The sequence below is a fragment of the Uloborus diversus genome, chromosome 6 (assembly GCF_026930045.1).
Source record: "Uloborus diversus isolate 005 chromosome 6, Udiv.v.3.1, whole genome shotgun sequence".
Lineage (NCBI taxonomy): Eukaryota > Metazoa > Arthropoda > Arachnida > Araneae > Uloboridae > Uloborus > Uloborus diversus.
Window position 1 is genome coordinate 36,989,278 of NC_072736.1, and position 22,918 is coordinate 37,012,195.

The 22,918-nt window shown below is 32.9% G+C and overlaps 1 protein-coding gene across 1 annotated transcript; it reads right to left on the reverse strand.

Moving 5' to 3' along the window:
- Positions 1-1,594: 1,594 nt before the first annotated feature.
- Positions 1,595-21,600, reverse strand: LOC129225196 (uncharacterized). Its single transcript, XM_054859764.1, has 5 exons — positions 21,516-21,600; positions 14,252-14,393; positions 10,206-10,348; positions 3,521-3,611; positions 1,595-1,767 (listed from the first exon to the last, which is right to left on the reverse strand). Exons 1-5 carry the CDS (start codon positions 21,544-21,546, stop codon positions 1,632-1,634), a joined length of 543 nt encoding a protein of 180 aa, XP_054715739.1. The 5' UTR covers positions 21,547-21,600; the 3' UTR covers positions 1,595-1,631.
- Between the last annotated feature and the right edge of the window lie 1,318 nt (positions 21,601-22,918).

The window sequence follows — 22,918 nt, forward strand, 5'->3', positions numbered from 1 at the left end:
ATATAGAAACATGAATTTGGTGTCGCTTGAACGCTCTTGATTTGAATACTTTGAACGTATAAAAATGGAAAATATTATTATTTTCATTTTTCAGGGTTTGAGGTGTTATTTGTAATATTGAATTGTAAAATTAATATCGGATTAGCTTGTGAGGGTTTTTACAACAAGATTAAAACCTAAAATGACTATAAAAAAAATCCTAGTCAATGAAACGTAAATGAAAATATTGATAAAATTTTTATTCCTCATTCAAAGTTTTTCTTGCAGGAAATAAAATGTTAAAATTTATCTGCTTGTGACATTTATTATTACCTCTGGTTTAGGTTCATAATTAGTAGCCATTACCATTAAGTACCTTTTTGAATACTCTCGACGCTGGGGGGGGGGGAGGCAATACGCACAGTCTCGGTTGAACATTTCAGAAATCTGGCAAGCCTAGTCTTGGGTGTTCCCCTGATGGTGGGGACGATTTGAAAAATCAGGTCAGTTGACCGTGCAACGACTCAATAGAAAAATCTAAGGCATTATTTCGTGCTGCCATCTGTTGAAATGTTTCAGCAGAATAATGGTTTGACATTTTCAGTTTATAAATTGCTAAGTGTAACGGAGTGGTTTACAAACTTTTAAAACACATGCCCCCCCCCCTTTTTTTTGCACAAAAGTTTTTCCGCCCCGTTCAGTTTTGTAATAATCAGATTTAAAATTACATTAATACTATCCTGGCTGTTACGATGGCTATGGGTGTTATGATGCTAAACTGCACTACGAAATTAATTTTGCTTAAAGTATTCAAAGCCAAACGAATGCTAGAGGAATCCTTCAAAAGCCACATAAAAGCTGTCGATTTTCTGCACCTTGAAAATCCACCGACTGGAGCCAGGTTTAAACCTGCGCAAAAAAACTTGTTTCTGCTGGCACTCTCAGCTTCAATGAGATGACATCTGCCTCCAGTTCGGTTACTTACTTTTCCAGACTAATGAGTCCACGACAAGGACGAAAATGCAGTCTTCGGATGTCATGACTGGGCTGTCGGTATTTCCATGCAGTTCTGCCTTTGCCCTGGCTTAGGGCGGCAACATATATTGCTTGATACCCAAGCTTCGCCTTCAATTTACGAGTTGAGTCGCACTATGCTGCGGACTCGCGCTAGTGAGTTAAATTTACTTTATCTACCCAACCCCTCTCCCCCCTCCCCAACCCCCAGTGACCCTCTGGGCTTCAGTGAAATGACATCTGCCTCCAGTTCGGTTATTCACGATGCCAGACTGATGAGTCCTCAACAAGGATGACACTGCAGTATCTGGATGTGGTAACCGAGATGTTGGTATATTGCATGTAGTTCTGCTTTAGCCCTGAATTAGAGGCGGTAATTTTCTGCCTGACAGTTATTATTTTTTCTCTGAACACATATTTCAATTTACACTTTGTACATTCCTGCATAAGTTTTTATTTTAAATTGGTATTGATGGATCGTTCTGGATTTTTTTCCCTTTCTTTTCTTTTCTTTCTTTCTTTCTTTCTTTCTTTTTTTTTTTTGCTTAAAAACATGACTAAAAAGATTAGAACGGTAGCATCAAATATTGAATCGTTTTTTTTTTCGCAATAGAAATTTATTTATTTAAACGTTTACATTATCTTCCGACTCTGCAGAATGCTTCAAATATAGCTTCTCTTGGTTTGATCAAGTTGCTGAACACGTGATATGCCTCTTTTCCACATTTCTTAGCAACCTCATCTTTGATGCATTTGCTAACGGCAGCCTGTAGTCTGTAATAAAGAAACAAATTAATTACTTGGCACCTTGAAACACACATATTAAGATGATTATATACAGGCATTTTGAACACATTTAAGCGAAGTAGAAGTAACAAATTGGAAATAATAAGTTAAGTGTGGTTGAGAAGATTTTTCGCTTTCTGTGGATGAGTCAAAAGCTTCGAACTCACAGGAATTAGGGAAGGCAGTAAACCCGATAAGCAAAACAAGTCTTCCTTAATTTTAACCTTATTGGGAAGAAAGGCACCAGTTTTCAGTTTAAAATTATTTCTAAATGTAAACATACAACGATACTTACTTGTTTCGCTTACAACCCAACCCAACCAAACAACCCAAACTTATTTTGTTTTCAAACGGTTTAGAGTGTGACTCGTTCAAGGTCGTCACACTCTAAACCGTTGCCATCAATCTCGAACTAGACTAAAAAGTCAAAAAAAAGTAATAATAAAGCAAGATTGCAGCTGATCAGTCCACTATTGTTAATTTACAAAATGTTTGCAAATTCAAGTAAAAATAAAATATCATGTGTTCTTAAATTATTTCTTTGATTTGCCAACACTTTTTTTTTTGATGTGGGCATTCTAAGAGTGCTACATTGTTAAGCTATTTTAATTAACATGTCCAACATGCTGATGATATGAAAACTTCGATGCCTGAATATCTACCCGCACAATATCCCAACTGCCAGCCAATTTTATACTTATTCGAGAAATGCTTGTTCCTTTGGGAACGAACTTATACTAAGTTTTGGGTTTTATCGTAAACGATGGTAATCTATTATAAAAATGACATTAATTATAATTCTTTTATTTAGCTATAACATGCTAAGTTTAGGATAAAACTACATCATAAAAAACTGAAATCCTTTATGGTTATGACATTAATAATAGGATAATACCCTGTCAGAAAACTCCAAAACTTTTCAGATTAGTTCCGGGAAAAGTTCTAAGATTTTCGGGTTTTCAACCAGTTTTCTGTGAAAGTAAAGTATTTTTGCGAAAAAGTTTCCTGAATTGCTAAAAGTTGCATAACTACAAATTCTCACTTTTGTTACAAATATTTTAGCTAGCTGTGTGAATACATACTCCCATCAATTACAGCTTCTCCAGATCTACTGAGCACCTAATACAGGCAAACGTCAGTCTCTGAATACTGCATATTCTCAAGAATGGCAGACAAATAATGGTTGAGGCATTGCTCACCATTTTTACGCAGCTTTTACTATAAAACATACGTAAATTTTCTTTTAAGGTTCTTGACTTTTTCCAGGTACAGGTACAGTCTGCCAATATATGAAATTGTCAAACATCCAGTTAAGATGAGTCTATCTGAATGCATAGAGGACAGTAAAAAAATTGTTGCGTGTGTTCCGCTCTTTTGAATGAGACTTTGCTTCATTTAGAGGCTAACATGTATCTGCAAAAGCTGACATCCCTAAAAACTAATAAATGCATCCATTTCCGCCCGTGAACCGGATGTTTGCGTTTCCATCTTATTGTTGGTCAGACTGTTTGTGAATGGCTTTTGTTCGAAAAGTTTCAGGATTCTTCAGAAAAAATCTAGGTCGATTTCAGGAACGTTATTGACTTTTAGCTGGAAACTTTCCTGATTTCTTACCGGGGGAGAATTTTTTTCTTAATCTTTTTTAAGTGCAGCTTTTCAAAATGCAGCCTTATTAATTATCACTTATTGACAATCGAATGCGGTTTTGTATGTTATAATAACAATTTATTTATGTACTTACTCGCAGTATTCCAGACCGGTAATGGTAGCTTCACATGATTTTGTTATTGTTTCAACTTCCTTGTTTAAACATGGTACAGTCTCCAAAAAATCTGCAGATAGGGAGAAAATTAAAAAAAAATCAAATCAATTACTCAGCAATCAAATAATTATGTCAAATTGTGTTTCAAAATATTATATTAAGAGTAATGAGATTTTCATTAAACCTTTCACCAAAAATTCAAGGTAATCCATTTATTCAAAACGAGTTTAATTTTTAAGTTACATAAATATAGTTTTTGTTGGATACTCTTTATACTTAGTATAAATGGTATTGATATTAAATACTTTTAGATTATCGTTTATAAAAGTACAATACGCACTTCCATAATTCTTCAAGTATTAAAAAATGTTATTTACTGTTTATATCTTACTTCGTAACGGCATTACAAGTGAAGAGATGTTGATACAAACGCTAAGAATGAGAAACGTCTTAGTGTTTGCATCAGAGTTTTTCAAACCAATTAAATCAGTGTGCACATAAGTATTTTTAAGATGCACTATTTTTAAATCCTCAAAAAAAAAAAAAAAAAAAAACTTGTTTTAAAATAATATTTACTAGTTGCTAGAAAATAAGTTTGCATCATAGCTCATATTCTTCATGACCTTCCGTGTGTGCTTGTGCAAAGTTAGTTCGAATAGACGATAAAATATTTTCAAGTTTGGTGACGAATGACATTAAATACACTTTCAAATGTTTAGCTTTGCTCCACATTAAAATTTCAAAACTATTCTGAAACAAGGGCAAAACTAACTTCCTTTCAAACTTTCTGGATTATCAAGTATGATTCATTTTTAAAACAGATGTTTTGATTTTCATACTTCGCCCTTGAAAAAAGGAGATAGCTAAATTATCATAAAATAAAAGGTTTAAAAGATAACGTATACGAAGGCGAAAGCGACAAGAGTTAGTTTTATACGATCTTTTGAACGGAAATACCTTAGTTTTTTTTTTTTAATTAGGAAGACATTCTCAATGATAAAAGAGTTGTACGAATTGTCACCAGTTTTTTTTTTTTTTTTTTTTTGTTTGTTTGTTTTTCCCGAGCGTTTTATTACATTTTATTTCTATACTAGCTTTTACCCGCGGCTTTGATCGCGTTGACTTTTTTCAATCGATACAGATTTATGGTCAACGTACGTAGTAGTCAAATAGTTACCAACATATATGGGTCATTCTTCAAAAAGTGTAACTATTCTGTCACACGCCTTTTAAAGAAAAAAACGTTAAGGAACAATTCATTTAACGTTGCTTTTTAATTTCATCAAAAATATATCTATTTAATCCTGCCAACATTTTTTTAATAATAATTTTTATTTCAGTATATTTTTGGTTCACAACATGTGAATTCTCACTTCCGTGGCATGTCACACACCTTGTGTGACTGTTTATGTTGCTTAATAACTTGTTTAATTAAAAGTATATGTTTATTTATGTATTATTCCTTTCACAAGTGTCTCAAATACAAATTGTTTAAGTACATTAATTTTTTTTAATATTGTGTTTTAGCTCGTTTTTTTAGGATAAGTAGTCATGTCACACGAAAAATTCTCACCTCCATTACCTAAACACAAAATGCCATTCCTCATGAACACGTGGAAGTAATGACATCAAATTTTATTTTCCATGATACAAGGTAGCCCCCTTATTTATTTTCAGTCATAAAGAAGTTGTGAGATTTTTGTTGAAAAGCAAGAAGATAGATTCTGCTTTAAAAATTTAGTGTGGTTATTCTGAGTTCTCACCTCCGTGAACTTAAATTTCAGGGATGTAAATTAATGTAATAAAAGAAGTGAACATGTTTTCATATGCTTAACATGTGCAGATTGTAGCAACGAAGAAAATAAAGTTTTGGATGAAAAATGTATCTATTAGGCCTATTTTAAGGGAAAGATCCTCACCTCTGTGACAGGCCTTCATTATTTCGGAGATGAAAATAACTGATGGAGGGGAAATGCATCAATAATAGGCATTCTATCAAAATTATAAATTGACAGTATATCCTCAAATTTACTAAATACTATTTTTTAAGATACATTTGAAACTACTAATTAATCCGTACTTTAATTAAGAGGGCTTAATATTATATTCCCATTGATCATTAAAATAGCTGATTGTTTGCACAATTAACAAAATTACTACTTCGATATTAAATTGACCATGATTTTTAAATATTGAAAATTTTTTCCTTTTTTTTAATTTTTGTGAACAAGGCAATTTTTATTTTTTTAATTTATGAGTAAAATAATTGGAACTTAGCTGAGTCATTGTTTATGGTTACTTCTAGTAAGTACCACTTTCATGTAAGAATGAAAAAAAAAAGGAAAAGAAAGGAGAACAAAAGGTTTCGAAATTGAATAATATTTCAAGATAACGTATAGGAGTAGAAAATAAGTTACCATGGGCACTTTTTAAAAATATCCATTCGAGTAAAGCCAACAATCTATATAAATAAAATAGAGAACATGTGCATGTTCCCAATACAAATCCACAGTTACGTCGGATATCGACTAAATTTGCCAGGGAGGTACTTTTGCACCCACAAAGGAAAGTAAGGGGGTTTTCGAACGCCAAAAAAGTACCGAACCGTTCGATTTCATTTTTAGTGCTCAAAAATGGCATTAAATGGCTCTTTCTGGCTGAAATACTTTTTTGATCAGTTCAAACTTAGCGCCATTCGAAAGCCCGCAAAAATGCCCCTGAAATTGAATTATTCCTCCGAATTTAAAAAAAGAATGAAGGCTGTAAAATGACCGGGAAAATATTTATAAAATTTTTTAAGCTTAAATGGAATAGCATTTTTATATCGAAAAATTATCGTTTGCGCTATTTCATTTTGAATTAGCATTGAAAAAAATCATTCAGAAGGTTGCCTCTTTTTTACTCGACTGAGATGAAATAAAACTTTTTTTGTTTTGAGGTAAAAAGTTCCCCTTTTTATTATCACTTGGCGATTTATCTTCATTCTTTTATCTGTACTGCCGGCAGAAGATGATCCGTTTGATATATTCGGGAAGTTTAAATTTGCCGTTCTCTTTCTTTAAGAATCATTATTTTGACGGGAAAATTTAAAAGTTTTTCCCCCCCTGTAGTTGATGCCTTATTGTTAAACATGCGCCACTAGACATAACTTTTATTTTTGAGGTAGACCGTAGAAAGCCGGGCATTGCAGCTAGTTCTTAAATAAAGTCACATATTTCCCTTAAAATTCCGATCCGGTCAAATGATGTCTAGCGCTATCTAAATTATTGCATAACATCTTGCCAGAGAAAGGAACGAAGCTCAGGTGCACATGTCCCTCCTGAATAAATAAGGAAAAAGACGCCGAAACTTGAAAGACCCTGACTGATTCAAACTTCTTGTCACAACTTTTTATTTAGTTAACAGAATATTTTACATTTGATCGAAAGTTTAAAGTTTGTCCTCTTGCAAAGCCATGAAAAATTTTAATAAGTCTTCTTCACCAACATTTTTCAAATTGATTTTTTTTTTTTTTGAAAGTTAGGGAATGAATGTATTTCGATATTTAAGACTTTAGTTGGCGAATTATGGACAATGTATATTTTTTGGTGCATCGACAAAGCCGTAAAGCATTAGTGCCTAGTGTTTGGTGTCAAAAAACTTGGTGACAATTGGAAACAATTGTAGTCTCAGTAATTGGAATATTCTTGCCAAAGTTCATGGTTAGCTGAGTAATATGTAAGGGCCTAGATGTAAAAGGTGTTGATAGATATGTGAATGTTTTTTTTTTCTTTTTTTAAAAGTTTAATATAAACTAAAGATCTTTCCTTCTTCAAATCGTTGAAGCATCAAACCTGTTATAGTCTATTAAAGAAATTGCAGTCAGTGACTATGAGAATTGCAGCCAGTAACGATGAATCTGGTGCAAGATAAACTTGGCACTTTTTTTTGAAGGTGATTAAAATTTTCCAAAATAGCTGCAATTTAATCCTAAATGATATTGAATCTATTGCATGCAGGGTAATAAATTAATCCTTTTTGAACTAAAAACAGTTTGTACCATACTCATGGATTTAATTCCAAAAGAATGGTTATGCATTTGTTTTCAGCAAAATGTATTAATTTGGCGACAAAATGGCTAGACGTCTTGGCGAAATCAAGTCGCAATATAACTCTTTAAAATTCAAAAAAAAAACCTTGTTTTTTATAATATGAAAATATTGCTTCTTGCCTTTACGGAAACGCGTCGCAGTATAAATGTAGAGACTCGTATATAGTGAAAACAGACAAATGAATGTGACTTTACAGTTGGAAATATGTACAAATGTTTAGTTTGATGCGTACATCTAAAAGATTAATATCATAACTTATTTTATAACTTTCTTATCCAACGTTACGCATACATCGTAGCTTCTTCAACTTAAAAATCTTAAGAACTCAAAGAAAAAAAAAAAAAAAAACTGTAATAATAATTTCTTCCGTTGCCAAATATTTATCTAAAAAACTGAACTAACTTAAAAGAGGTCAAACTAACCTGGAGTTCTGACAATAAATCTTAGAATCGAGATAAGCCTCTTTTTAAAAAAATTTCCTCTTTTCCGGATAAAAGGTAACCTATGTTCTATTCTGCACTCCTGACAGTCTCTATAAAGAGTTGCATGATGATCAGTTGAGTTGTAAAGGCGGGAAAGAATCTCTACATAGTATAAAATGAAGTCCTGAAAAGGTTTGCAGACCGGTTTGGAAAAAATTCGACGAATAGTTCTTTTTTGTTCCAATTTAGGTTCAATTTTCACATAAATTCCCGAATATGGAGGTGAAAAATTACTTACACATATTAGTATTCTATAACGTTGGAAATAGTAGAATTTTCTGCGTTCTATGCAATTTGTGTTTCAATGTTCTAAATTAAATATGGCGGGAGTTATTTGGATTTTTAGCTCGAACTTTTTTAGGCTTAGCTGAAATTTAGGCACTACTTTATTTATTAAATCTATCTATAAAAAGTGAAGGAATTGTCCCACAGTTTTCTTTTTGACACCATTAGAAATAGCTGCTTTTTTTACTCCAGATCTTTCGCGACCTGTGGTCGAAAAACTAAGCTTATATCTCCAAAGGGAAAAAGTTACAAGCCTTTTTAAATCAACTTCAAAAATTCTCATGTCCATTCAAATTGTTAACCATTTTCTCTCGCATTTTAATTCCTTAAACTTATTTTATTTTGTGTTTCCATGGTTACGCTTTCTAAATCCATCTTTATTGATTTAGTTTCTTAAAAGTATTCTAATATCTGTCGTCATTGTTTGGAAGGGAAATTGTGCATAGTTTTTTTTTTTTTTTAATTTTATTTTTTTAAGCCTAATTGTTCAATATACGTCACTTGACCCAATTTTTATTTTGAAGGCGGACCGGGCAAAGCTGGGCAATGCAGCTAGAAACAAACAAACAAACAAATAAATAAACAAAGTCACTTTTGCATTTATAATATTAGTAAGGGTTTTGGTTTCCAGTTGCCGCAACAAAATTGTTTTTACTAGAATCTCTCTATTTTAATTGAGTTTTAATTAAAACAAGGGAAAGTTTTTTTTACAATGTTTTTTATATTTTAATAAACATTTTAATTTCAGTACCTTTTTCTTCTATTGTTTGTAATTGTTGGATGGAAAATATGAATTCATCCTTACGGTTTCACATTTCAATAACAAAAGCTGGAGATACGTCAGATCTTTCCTAATTATGCATAGTCTTGCTGTAATAAATAAACTTTGGATCTGCTGAACTTCAAAGGATTCCAATTCTTGAAACAAGGGACACGCAATCCGGTTTCATTGCCGATAACTTTGATTGGCGTTGTCCCAAATAAGGATCTCCGCCTTCCACTTAAGCATAAAAGGGTTCGTACAAGGTCAAACATCAAATTACCAGATCCACACTTCAGCTGTAAGAAGTTTACCGGCTGGGTATCCGGTGTATTTTAACCCTCCTTATTTATGTGATTGCACCACATAAAGTCTCGACCGCTTTGAACTACGTCATACAAGTTAGTTGGAAATTTCGGGAAATTTCATTATCAGCAACAGAATAGCTTTTTTTTTCTCTCTTTTTTAAAGATTAAGGTCAATTTGTGATCACGATGAAATCATATTTCCATCTCCATATCTCCAGTAGTTCTTCATAATTGTAGGTGAATTTTGCTTTGTAGACAAAGTTCAGAAGATTTGCGCAAAAAAAAAAAAAAAAAAAAAAAACGCGCTTTAAGGACTGCAGAACTCTTGATTATCTTTTTCCAGAAACTACAGAAACTAGGAACTGGTCGATCACATTCCTCCTGAGAATATGTTTCTCCAGTTTTTAATCACGCACACACATACTCTCAGACACACTATTATATTCATATTCATATTTGTATAAATACTTTTTTAACAAAAATGATAATTTTGTATAAGTAAAAACTCAAATTTAAAGATAGAGATGTATTACTCATAATATAAATTAATAGAAAATTTGGATGGAACTTCATATTTCCATTTTTAAATTGATATTAAGACAGAAAAAAGGTTTGGGAAACAAAATGTTTCGAATTTGAGTTCAAACAATACTTCATAGTTTTGTTGCAACAAAATCACGAATTATGAAAAATAAAAATGACAGAAACAGTACAAGACCTTTAAAAGAAGTAGCTTACTTTGTCTTGCAGGATCAGATTCAGAGCATATCTTTGAGTAAACCCTTTGATATTCTCGATTAGAATCTATTAAATAAGCTGTTAATGTGTTTGGACATCTTGCAGAGAAATCTATGGTGCACTGTATCATTTTGAGGAAGCCCCTGAAAGTATTTTTCTGTTTACTTTTACTATCAAACACAAACAAAAACATTTTTTTCTGCAAAAGCTAAAATATTTTTTTTTATTTCTGAATAGTAGGGGAATGTGTGTCAAACTGAAATAGTCATAATAACTTATTTTTTTTTTCGAAAGGAACAAACTGGAAATTTATAGTAAATAAAGAAAGAACAATATATTTTACAGTAAAAAAAGAAAGAACAATGCATTTCACAATAAAGAAAGAGCAATGTATTTTACAGTAAATAAAGAAAGAACAATGTATTCAAAATAAAACTTGCATTGAAGCACAGTTTTTTTTTAAATTTGTGTCTGTAAAATTGTTCAAGAAAAAACAAAGACTTTTTTTTACGTGGTGCAAAGTGAAAAAAAAAAAAAAAAAAAAAAATTAAATAAAACATTTTCATTTTGGTTGTTAGAAATATTTTTAAAGCATATGGACGAGTAAATAAAAGAACGCGTGAATAAATGAATAGATAATAAAACAAACGAAACAAATAAATAAACTAATTAATATATGAGAAAAAATAAAAAGTAGTGAATAAAATAATGAATGATTAAGAAAATAAGTCATTGAATCAATAACTAAGTGAAGTCTTAAATAAAGAATGTGAATAAATTATATAAACGATTCCGTAAGTGATTTAATAAATGATTAAATAAGTTAACGAATTACACTATTCCTTTTTTTTTCTTATGCACTTGACTAATTGTTAAAATTATTTAATAAAAATAAGCTAAATATTAAATACATAGACACTGTTTTAAATTTTAATTGTTGGAAATAAATAGTTAAAGTGTTGTAAAAAACAAATTCATCATTCTATAGTAACAAAAATATTTTTTGGCTTGCAACAAAATAATCAATCTTTGAAAATTGCTTGTACTATCATAAGGCTTTGACATTCACATTTTTTTTCTATTTTATATCTAAACATTTTTCCTTAGATTAAATTATCACAGTCAGGCATACTAAACAACGTCCAGAACTAAACAAGCCTTCTTCCCCAATATCGACCTTCTAGTATCTGATCAATGTTCTCAAAATTAGCTAAAATAGCTAATTATTTCGAACGTAACTTTTTTACATTTTAAACTGATTTCAAGAAATAAATATGCCTCGCTTATCTAAAGAAATAGATACGTAAAAAATTATAAAACGAACGAATAATGTAGTAGCACCTTTTAAACAAAGCTTATGTATGTTTTTTTCATTTTAAAGTTCTTTCATCTCTTTCAAAAAGAAAAAAAAAATGAAAAAAATAAGCACATTAAAATAATTACAATATGTCCAAAAAAAAAAAAGTTTGTTTGTCGCCTGTTACCAAAAAATAATTACAGAAAAGAATCAATGTACTTTCAAAATAAATAATAAACGAGCTTATGTGTACATCACATGCCTTCCTTTTACTCCAATTTAATGTCATTTTCCCATTATTGGCAATTTTAATGTGATTCAATAGTTTACTCTCTAAATATCACCAAAAGTGGTCAAATCAAAACCAGATTAAAAAAAAAAAAATCCCCCAAAGTTGGCGACAAAACTTGACGACAAAAAGACTGGCGATATATCGCCAACTGTCCGCCAAATTATAACACCACTTGAGTTTACATCGAAATTAAGAGTGATTTCCCCTCAAAAAGGGGCAAAAGCCCCCCTTTGAAGCATCCGAATGCAACCAAAATGGAAGATGCACAACTAGACCCCACTTGGAGTCTACGTACCAAATTTTTAACTTTCTAGGACATTCCGTTCATGAGTTATGCGAGATACATACGCACATACGCCCATACATACGTACATAGAGACGTCACGAGAAAACTCGTTTTAATTAACTCGAGGATCGTCAAAACGGATATTTCGGGTGTCTGCACGTTTCTAGGCACATATTCACGTGTGGTCGGGTTGAAAAAAAACTCAACATTCATTTGGGGGTGAGCAAAATTGAAATTAAGGCCGATTTTTGGGTGAAATTTTTTTCGCGAATACAATACTTCCTTTTTTGTAAAAGGAAGTAAAAACAAAAAAAATTAAGTTAAAGAAATAGTTTTCATTATTTAAAAGAAGAAAGAAGGAAACGTCTGCGCAAATATTTATGTAGGAACATAAAGGACTTCGAGTTTATGCACCAATTACTGAATACATAAATTAAAGCTTTTGAGTGAAATTAAAAACAATTCAAAATAAAAACAATTAATTCAAAGTAAAAACCGTGACTGTGGAGTCGGAATTGGAGTCTATCCCCTTATAGGGGTACTGCAGAGTCAAAATTGGAGTCAATTTCCTTATAGGGGTAAAAGAGTCAGTTTCGGGAGTAGAAGGTTTTAATTTAAAGAATAGTCGGAATCGGTCATTTTTCTTTAAAGTTCACAGCTCTGTCAATGTTTGTGGAGTCGGAGTCATTTTGGGATAAATGAGTCGATGTCGGAGTTAAAGACTATAAATTTCCAAGAAACGGAGTCAGTCATTTCCCCTCCGTGTCTAAACTTTTTCCAAAACTACGGCAGAGTCGAAGTCGTGGAGTCTGAATCCGACTATTTTTCAGGCACAGGAGTCGGATTTGGAGACGATTGTCCTAAAATTCAAGGAGTCGGCGTCGAGAGTTTCACCAAGAGCTATATCCAACGAAAAATTTTTGTTGAAAAATCGACTCTAAGTTCGGGATTTATATTTTCCTTGAATATCTCCGTAGGCGCTAATGTTATGTTTTTTATTTTTTAACTGTTTAAAAATGAACGAAAAGTTGCGTTGACTTTTGGTAAGTTGGGAAAAGGAATATTCGGTATACGGGCAAAAAAAGAAGCATCTATTAGTTTGCACCGATGTCAGTTTTCAGTTACAGGTGTGTGTTATCCTCTAAACTAAGCAGAGGGATATTGAAAGCAACAAAACATGATATTCTTTTTTACTTCTTTTTACAAAAAAGGAAGCATTGTATTCACGAAAAAATTTTCACTCAAAAATCGACCTTAACTTCCATTTTACTAACCCCCGAATGAATATTCAGTTTTTTTTTCGACTCGACCGCACGTGGATAAGTGCCTTAGAACATATAGACACGCGAAATGCCCATAATGACGATTCCCGAGTAAATTACAACGAATTTTCTCGTGACGTCTGTATGTACGTCTGTATGTACGTGCGTATGTATGTCGCATAACTCAAGATCGGTAAGTCCTAGAAAGTTGAAATTTAGTACGTAAGCTCCTAGTTGGGGGTCTTGTTGTGCACCTCCACTTTTGTTTGCATTCGGGTGTTTCTAAAGGGGTCTTTTGCCCCTTTTTGGGGGTAAATCATTGTTAATTTCGATGTAAACTCAAGTGGTGTTATAACTTGGCGGACACTTGGCGATATATCGCCAGTCTTTTGGTCGCCAAGTTTTGTTGCCACTATTGAATCACATTAAAATTGCCAGTAATGGGGAAATGACATTAAATTGGAGTAAAAGGAAGTCATTTGAAACGCACATCAGCTAGGTTTTTCTTCCTTTTCCCCCTTCCTTCCTCATCAGAGAGTATCGTCTTAATTGACCGATTGCCAATTAAATGGAAAATTTTTGACAAACTGTATCTATCCTCTCAAGTTATTTTAAAGTAAGTTACAAGTAACTCTTGAAAAAATTTCGCTCAAAAACTTCTGTACAGGTCCGTCATTTAACTGACTCGTCTGATTTTGAGAAATTAATGAATTTACATATAAGTGGGTGTGGTTTTGTTTGGTTTTGGTTTAATTTGCATCTACTATACACCTTTTGACTCCCCTGGGAAACGTCACAATGACGGGTCTACTTCTGTACTTAATATTATGGATTATAAAAAATAACGGTATACTGAAAGTAATGTAAAAGAAACTCTTATTGTGATGTGCTGTGTTAAAAATGTCTTACGGGCAGACATAATCCAGTTGTTCAGCAGTCTCTGGCCATGATGTTGTGAAGTCGTACTTAACGTCACTCGGTGCTAATTTATCACATTTATTAGCTTCACTATCACTGCAAGATGGGTCTGCAAAAACACTGGCAGCTAAACCTAAAAAATTGAAGAAGCAAGTGCAATAACAAGTACAGCACACAGAAATACACGCACAATGAATTATATTTACAGTCACAAGCATTATTGTCATTACATTTTAAACAAAAACATTCCTCAGAGGACTTCCACAAATGATGTCACGTTTTGAAGGGGGAGGGAATTCATGAATTTATGACAGTTTTGGACGAAGGGAAAGAGAGGTGTGACATCAAGCATTTTTATAACATTAAGTTTACGAAGAATAACGCGAGATGTGACAAGGGGAGTGGAGAGGCGAGCTAGAAATGTACAATTTCCGGAAATTTGGAAGTGGTGGGGAAAAAAAAACGTTTTTTACCGTTTTTTCGGGAAAAATTGCAAAAAATGGAAAAATTGATTTTTTTAAAATAAAAATAGGGTTTTTCTCCCTTTTAATAGCTCTATGTTTCTTGGAGCATACAGTGGTGGCAAAAAAAATTACATCACTTGCGCCACAAAGGAGAGGAATATCATCCCGACTGCATTCAGCACACAGTCAAGCATCCCGTATCCCAGATGATTTGGTGATCAAGGAGTTAGTGGACTTCACTTTGTGCAAGGAACAGTAAACGCTCAGGGGTATATTGGCATTTTGGAGGAGAAATTGCTTCGTACTATCCGGGATCACTTCACTTTAGTTCCAAACGTCATTTTAAAGGGTGATTCTGCTCCGTGCCATAGGACAAAAGTGGTAAGTAACAATTTAAAACCCTTTATCCTGTCATAAGACTTAAACTGACATGGGGTTAAGTAATTTTTTTTCTCTAAACTCACACGCAGGTTCAGAAATGGAAAAATGAGCATGGGGTAAGCAGTTTGCCTTGGCCCGGAAACAGCCGCCCCGATCTACGTAAACAATTATCGGATTCCCGCTGTTAAATGTTTATTTCATAAGTTTTATAGAATTTTACATACATTCATCTTTAATCAATCGACCAAAACTTTTCACATAATTCCATTGTTGTGAAAATGCGAGGGTGATGCAATTTACCAGCACTGTAGCTTTGCTTTCTTCTGGTGTACCAGGAAAGCTCTTGATACAAACAAGCCAAACTTAAGGCGGAATTGCAAGCAATAAACAAGGAAATGACATGTCTTTAATTATTTCTATCGAATTCTTATCGAAATGTAATAATGTTTAAAAAATATATACATGTCTTCTGATTTATTGAGCCACTACTTGAAGTGCCCAACATATTAACTGGTTACTCGAAGTCGAAATTTTGAATGCGAGAAGAAAATAAAGTACAGTAAAACCACCATTTTACTTCCCTCGAATGATCGTTTTTCTCTCAATTCACGCTTTTTTTCATCAGGTACCAGTTCTTCGGTATACAAATAATGTTAATTTGACCTGGATTGTAAGTTTGTTATTTATGAATTTTCCGCATTTTCCGTTTTCCCACGGGGGAAGAAAAAGAAAAGAAAGGAATTTAAACAAACTAAGCAATATGTTTCATTTGTGCATTTAAAAAGATAATCCAAGTTGTTGAAACTTAATTTATGAAAACAAAAATTCTACTGCTCCATAGCAGACTTTATGGACTTTTCGTCCGCCAATGACGATGAACAAGAAGGACCGGAAATTCAATCCCTCATTTCTTTCAATATTGCTGTGAATAGCTTACAAAGAGTAAAAAACTATTTTCTTTCGCATAAAAGACAGTAAAAAAAAAAAAAAACTTGTAAAGTATTTCCATCTAGGAAGATGCTGCATTTACTTTGAACACAATGACTAAAAAACAATCCACTCTTAACGGACTATTTTCAACATGAACCTCCGGATTCGTAACTAAATGTGTCAAAATGATCTATAATAGCATGTATAATAATATTCCTTTCCTGAAAAGTAGATATTATATTTTTTTGAAAGAGTCGCCATTACAAACGTTAGGCTTTTTTTTCTATTTGATTTTTGCTGTCTATATACTTCCTGTATTTTACGTTTTTTTAAACTCCGCTCCTTGAGACACTTAAAATCGCTGTTTCAGTGTAGTTTGAAACTGCTTTGCCATTTTGCAAGTAAAGATGTCCATGCCTATCGTATACATATTTTTTATTTTCACTTCCTGGCTCTTCACATTTTTTTCCTCTTGCTCTTTGATTAATTTTCCTAAAATAGAAACTAGAAAAAATGTCCCGGTATCTTATCAACAACAAATTAAATGCCTATCAGAATTACTGACAGTTGCAAAGTCTCTTTGAATTGTATTAAAGATATCTGATTAAGTTACTGATTCTTTGGTTTTGATTTTTTTTTTTTTTTGTTATCTATTGTATCTCCATGACAGTGGATATCGCTGTCATTTTTTTTAAAAATTATCTAATGTTTTCATCTTATTTTTTACACCTAACGTATACACTGAGTGTTTAAACTATTATTACATTTGACATTTATACGCAGATTGGTTATAACTACCACTTTTTGACATTGGAGGGCGAGATAGTTACATAAATATATATATATATATATATATATATATATATATATATATATATATATATATATATATATATATAGGGGAATGTAGGGGGGAAAATAAAAAATCAAGTGCGTTGTGTTGTTTTAAATGAAATGAGGGAAAACTGTTATAAAACTGAGTCTGAACGAGGGATGACTTTAGACCCTCGAAATGTCGGGACCGACATTAGCGAAACAACTGCACTTGCGAAATGCTCGAAAACAGCAGTCGTTAATCTTTATCAGAGCCGGCCTTAAGCCGATTAGAGCAAAAGAGCCCAATGGGGCCCCGCGCCAGCAGGGGCCCCGCTCTCGAAATTTTTTTCCTCTTAAAAATAAATAAGAAAATAAAGGAAATAAAAAGTTCAAATGAACTTATGCTTAACTGAAATTTAATTTGGAGGTATGGAACTACTTTCAGTGCGATTAAGAGAGTAGGGGGGAGTTTCCTGAGGCTTTTAGCATCCCTATTACAGTTAGCAAATATATATGCAAAACTATTAGTCTCAAATAAATTTCCAGAAGAAAAAAATAAAACATGCACCTAGTTGAACATTTTTAAATTCATATCTAAGGACGTACCCGCTGTACCCTATAACTTCTGGTCAAGAGAAAGCAACTATGTAGTGGGGAACCAAAGTACAAATTTTTTATGATTATCAGCAATTAATACGGTCCGCAATAGGGTAAGGGTTAAGAGCCCCAATCCCAGGATCTTACTATCACATGGGAAATGCGAAGAATTACCCGAGACTCTGAAATTTCATTAATTTCCAAAGCTATCTTTTTAATTTATTTCATTTATATATTTACTTTTATTATTGTTTTACTTTCTTTATTTGTGTTGATAAAAAATCTTAAAACTCAGAAACAATGACAATTTTTTAATACACAATTAACACTAACGTAGTGCAATTCTGAAAAATGAATAAATGATAAACTTCATATACTGCGTTCTTAATAAGCGTAAAACATCTCCCTAACAATTTTAAAGAAAGCAAATTGCCATTCATCTTTTAACGTTTATACACATGGCCTGGAATTTGGTTTTTATATCTTCAAGGCCAAAAAATTTCTCGGGGCAACTACCAAACCCTGACTTATCTCCTAACGTGACTAAAGTTGCGTTTTTGAGACTTAAATTTCAAAAAAAATCAGGAGAAGGCTACTCAAAAATGTCCACTCTTACCTCAACTTTATCACAAAACACTGACCTAAATTACATCATTCAGTTTTCAATTTTAAAGGATTTCCAAGGGAGGAAGATTCATAAATTTCCAGACCCCCCTCCCCTTCTTTAACGTCTCCAAAGGTAACCTAAAACAGTGTTTTTAAGATATAAATTTTGAAATATTTCATGGGGAAGGTCTCTGAAAGCTTTTTCCTAACTAATGACCCCATTCTTTAGCATCAGCACAATAGCTTAAAATTTCCCTTTTAGAAAATACTGCCATGAGAAGACCCTCAAACCCATTCTTTTCCCATGGATAGCATAAAATTGATTTCCGTTTCGAAAAAAATTCCGGGAGGAATCTCCTCCCTTTTCCTCTATTGTTACCAAATAGGGCCTAAAATTGAGTTTTTAAAAATTCAATTTCGAAAAATTTTCGAAGAGTCACTGAATCCCCTAATGTCACCATTGATAGCCTAAAATTGCGCCTTAAAAGCCTTCGATTTTGAAAGTTTTCCACAGGAGATCACCAAATTCCTTTCTTCTCCATTTTCATCAAACATCACATAATTGAGACTAAAATTTCGGAAACAATTTCTGAGAGGAGCCCCAATTCCCTATCGTTACCAAAATTAATCTAAACTTACCTTAAGTTTTAAAAATAATTTGTTACGCAAGGAACCTCCGCCTCTTCCCCTTCATTTTACACAAAATTGTCTGAATTTACGATTTTAGACGTCAGCTTTTAAGATCCTTCCGGGGACCTTGGGTGGTTTATCTGACCTATAACGTCCCTCTCCCCCTCCCCGCCTCCAAAAAAAAAACCTTATCTCCGTACCAAAACTGCTTTTTTAAACTTCAATTTCGAAACATTTCCAAGAAGAGCTCTCCCGTTCCCTGCAATTCCATTCCGCTTCTGACGTCCCAAACATGTCTGGTTTTTTGTCTGCAGTCTAAAGTTGCTTTTTTAGAACTTATAAATTTTGGTGCATATTTTTTCCGTCTAAGCTTACGTACATAGGCAGCTTGTACGGGAGGGGGGGAGGGCAACCGCCCGCTCACTTCCAATGGTGAAGAAGCTTACCCCCTCTCTGCTCAAAGTTGTACAATAATGATCGATAAAAAAAATGATTTTTTACTGGGTGGGTTGATTTATTCCATGAAAATAAAAACTAAAAATTCCAACTAAATGGACTTTACTCAAGTTATTTCACGACAATCGAACTTTGAATTGGAAGAGGGAAGTTTACAGTTGCCATTTGGACAGGTTTTGGAAGCCATATTCCATTTTTTAGATGTAATTTAATCAGTCTTATTAAAGTCCCATAATATCGTCCAATTTTACAAAAAAAAAAGGTGGGGGGGGGAGAAAACGTCAGCATCAGGGGCGCCGTTCCCTAGCCCCAACATTTTTTTTGACCCCCCAATTTTCTCGTGCACCAACCGCATGTGATTAGGCATAAAGATTCACAAAGCTACTTTTCTTACGTTCTTAAAATTTACTTATTTTTTTGGCCATTCATTCATTCATTCATTTCTTAAAAATAAAAAGTACAAATCAAAAGTAGAAATTTGAAGGAAGACGGATAATTGCGGCAGTTTTGAATCCTTGGCCAAATTAGAAAAATCGGTCGGCACTTCTCGAATTTGTACAGCCATTCTGTAAAGGGCCCCACCAGACTTCTCCAATCGGGCCCCGCATGTGCTAAGGCCGGCTCTGATCTTTATATAGAGTGGACTACTTAGCAAAAAAAAAAAAAAAAAAAAAAAAAAAAAAAAAAAAAAAAAAAAAAAACGGGACAATATGTCTGATTTGTGATCGACACTGTATATTCAATGATCGAGCCGAAAGGGGACTTGCCAGAGTTGTCCAGTCCGACAAAATATTAGCTGTGCTTTAAATTTCTGAGAAACTTTATCTTAAACAAAACTACGAATATCCCTGAACGAGCTGTTTGCTGCATTTTGAACCTAATAGGCAATGGAAACCAATAACCAGTTTTAACATTTGTATAATCTGTCTTGAATAAAAACAAATGTTTCCAGTTTTCCCAAGGGAGCAAGGATTGGAGAGAAGAAAATGGATAACCAACCAATAGTCCAATTAATCACATTTTCTATTGTACTATAAAAGTGGCAAGTTGCGAATATGGAAAAAGCAGCGCAAAAGTCAACGGCACCAGGACTTCAAGCTAGTCGTAGAAATATTATGATTTGAAGGATGTTTCTTGGCATATTGATGCTTTGATTATTGTCACCCAGCTTCTGAATGTTCAAGAGCATTCAAATGCACGACAGACATAATTTTACGTTATGGGGCAACCTGTAGAAAATTGATACATCCAACAGCACAATAATTCCAGTCATAAAACTGAAAAGGTCCTCAAATGGTTCAAAAAACATGGCAAAGACATTGTCTTGTTGAACTGGCCAGTTTAGACACCAGATATAAATCTAATCAAAGATCTGTAAATGAGATTGAACATAACTCTAGGTAGCTGGGTCCTGTACCTTTAAACATTAACGAAGTAGAATGAGTGATTCATCGCATGTTTCTTCAAATTTCTTATACTACCTTTAAAATCTCATAGAGTTCATGCCAAAAAAATCCATGTCGTATTAAGGGAAAAGGTGGCTCTCAGTAATTTGACCATTCAATGCAAATTTCAAAAGTAACGAGTGGCAACTAAGCAATATCGAACATGCTTGGGTGCAGATCATGTGTACCTCTTATTTTGAAAAAAAAAAAAAAAAAACTACATAGCTAGCTCTAATGTTTAATCACACTGCAGATATTTGCTTAAGATTATGTTTGTTATCTTGCGTTGGTTATGCTTAATACCATTGGATTTGAACTGATACATGTTATGTAATAATTACAGCAGATTGCAACTATTTTATATTATGCTACCATAAGATATTACAATATCCCTGTTTATGCGTATAAATAATAACAGAATAAATATAAATTATGGCAAGGTATTTAATGGGCAAGAGCATGCATCATATGTTACATATGGACCTGAAAAGACATCAAAGCCTTCTTGAGCAAATACGGATGTATTTGATTTTAACTTCAAAATTTATGTCAGTTATAAAAGACAGGTCTTTTTGTTATTTGTAATAAATATTTTCTAAAACATAATTGTACTAAAGATTGTTCAATTATTATTTGCAGTATGATTATTTATGAGCGTAATTTTAATGGAAGTTTCAGCAGTTTCTGTTCTCTACAATATAAAAGTTAGGTACAATTGAATTAGTAATAGAAAAATGTCAGAAAATACTTTGTTGCACTCCCGAGCTTTAACTCAAATTTTTAGTTCTCATCATGAAAACTATTCAGCTGTTCACAGCATCAAATATTTAAATACAAACTGCAAAAATCCATTGTTAACCCTCAAAAGTGAGGTTTTTCATCTTTCAACTGTAAATGGGACGATAGAACTAGTAAAATATATATTCTTACCACAAAGTGTCAATATCAAGAGCGAGTTCATGATGACAAAGGGAAGAAAAATCAGTAATTTTTAGTGAATGCAAATGAGTTTATATATTCAAGTAAAAGTGCAATCACTCCTGATAAAATGTAAACAGCATTCAGAATTCACTCGCATGAGTTGATAAGGTCCTATACTGGGAAGAAGCAATCTTTGCAGTTACTGATTTCTTTACCGATAAATTTGAATGATCTGGAAACTGTAGAGGTAAGGTCTGTAATATGTAGAATTTCTTTTGTGAAAGAATTAAACCAAATACAATTGTAATTATTACACTCGTGTTCGTGAAAGTTGCAACAACATGAAGGATTTATTGAAAAGAAACAAAATTTATTGCATATATTACTCATAATGCTACAAAAAAGATCAAAATTAAAGATCAATGAAATGAAAATAACAAGTGTTAATTAACATTGAATGTAGAGATCCCGTGCATCTATAAAAGTCTGTACACGTTTTGGCATCGAGTCATAGACAAGGGCGCCCATATGGGGGGGGGGGCAAGGGGGGGGGGCTTAAGCCCTTATTCTATCTGTAATCTGCACTTAAATGTTTCCTCTTGACAAAAACGCGGCGGGTAAATTTATTCCTGGAATTTCGGGTTGTCATACATTCCCAAAAAATAGTTCAAAAGCTCGTACTTTGTAATTCGATTTGTAAAAATACTGATTTTTGATTGGTTACAGTTGCAGAGTAAAAATATAATTTTTTTTATAAACGATATTCTCATCCAAAATGGCTATCAAAATCCTTCATATTAAAAAAAAAAAATACTCTTTTCAATGCTTTGTATTTTAAATTTGCCACTTTCAAATTCTTTTACGTTAGTTCTAGTATGAACAAACAGTTCCTTCCAGAACTTAAAGAGCCTACTTTCCCGTGTACCAACATTGACTTTCTATCCCCTGATAAAACCCCTTGATGAATTTGAAATAGCTGTATGAAAATATCTTTCCTACATGTTCTTCATTGGAAGCTTTTTTCAACAAAGTTTGTTTGAAGTAAATCCGCCTTTAGTTTCGGGATCTACATTGAATTTAAGTTTTCCCGGTAACGCTAAAACTAATGTCTTTTGAATAAATCAAAACTGAAAGATTGTTTGAGTAAAAAGTGATCTTTTCTATGCATAGTAGTCATGAAGAGCTTTTCCCAACAAAGTTTGTTTGAAGCAAATCTGCCTTTGATTACAGGATTTATATGTGCTTCAAATTTCCCAATAGACGCTATTCATCAGTTTTTTTAATAAACTGTTCAAAATGTAAACAAAAATGGTTCATGTCAAAAATATATTTTCTATACATGTTATTTAACAAGAGCTTTTAATAAGATCTTTTTACAAAAAGGTTTATTTGAAAGACACCTGCCTTTGAGT

Bases quoted from the DNA above. Each gene is read 5' to 3' on its own strand.
- LOC129225196 (XM_054859764.1), bottom strand. From the start codon at position 21,546: ATGAACTCGCTCTTGATATTGACACTTTGTG. The intron at 14,394-21,515 runs GTAAGAATATAT...TCAATTTTTTAG, and splicing joins CTTGATATTGACACTTTGTG to GTTTAGCTGCCAGTGTTTTT. The intron at 3,612-10,205 runs GTAAGCTACTTC...CCCTATCTGCAG, and splicing joins ATCTGATCCTGCAAGACAAA to ATTTTTTGGAGACTGTACCA.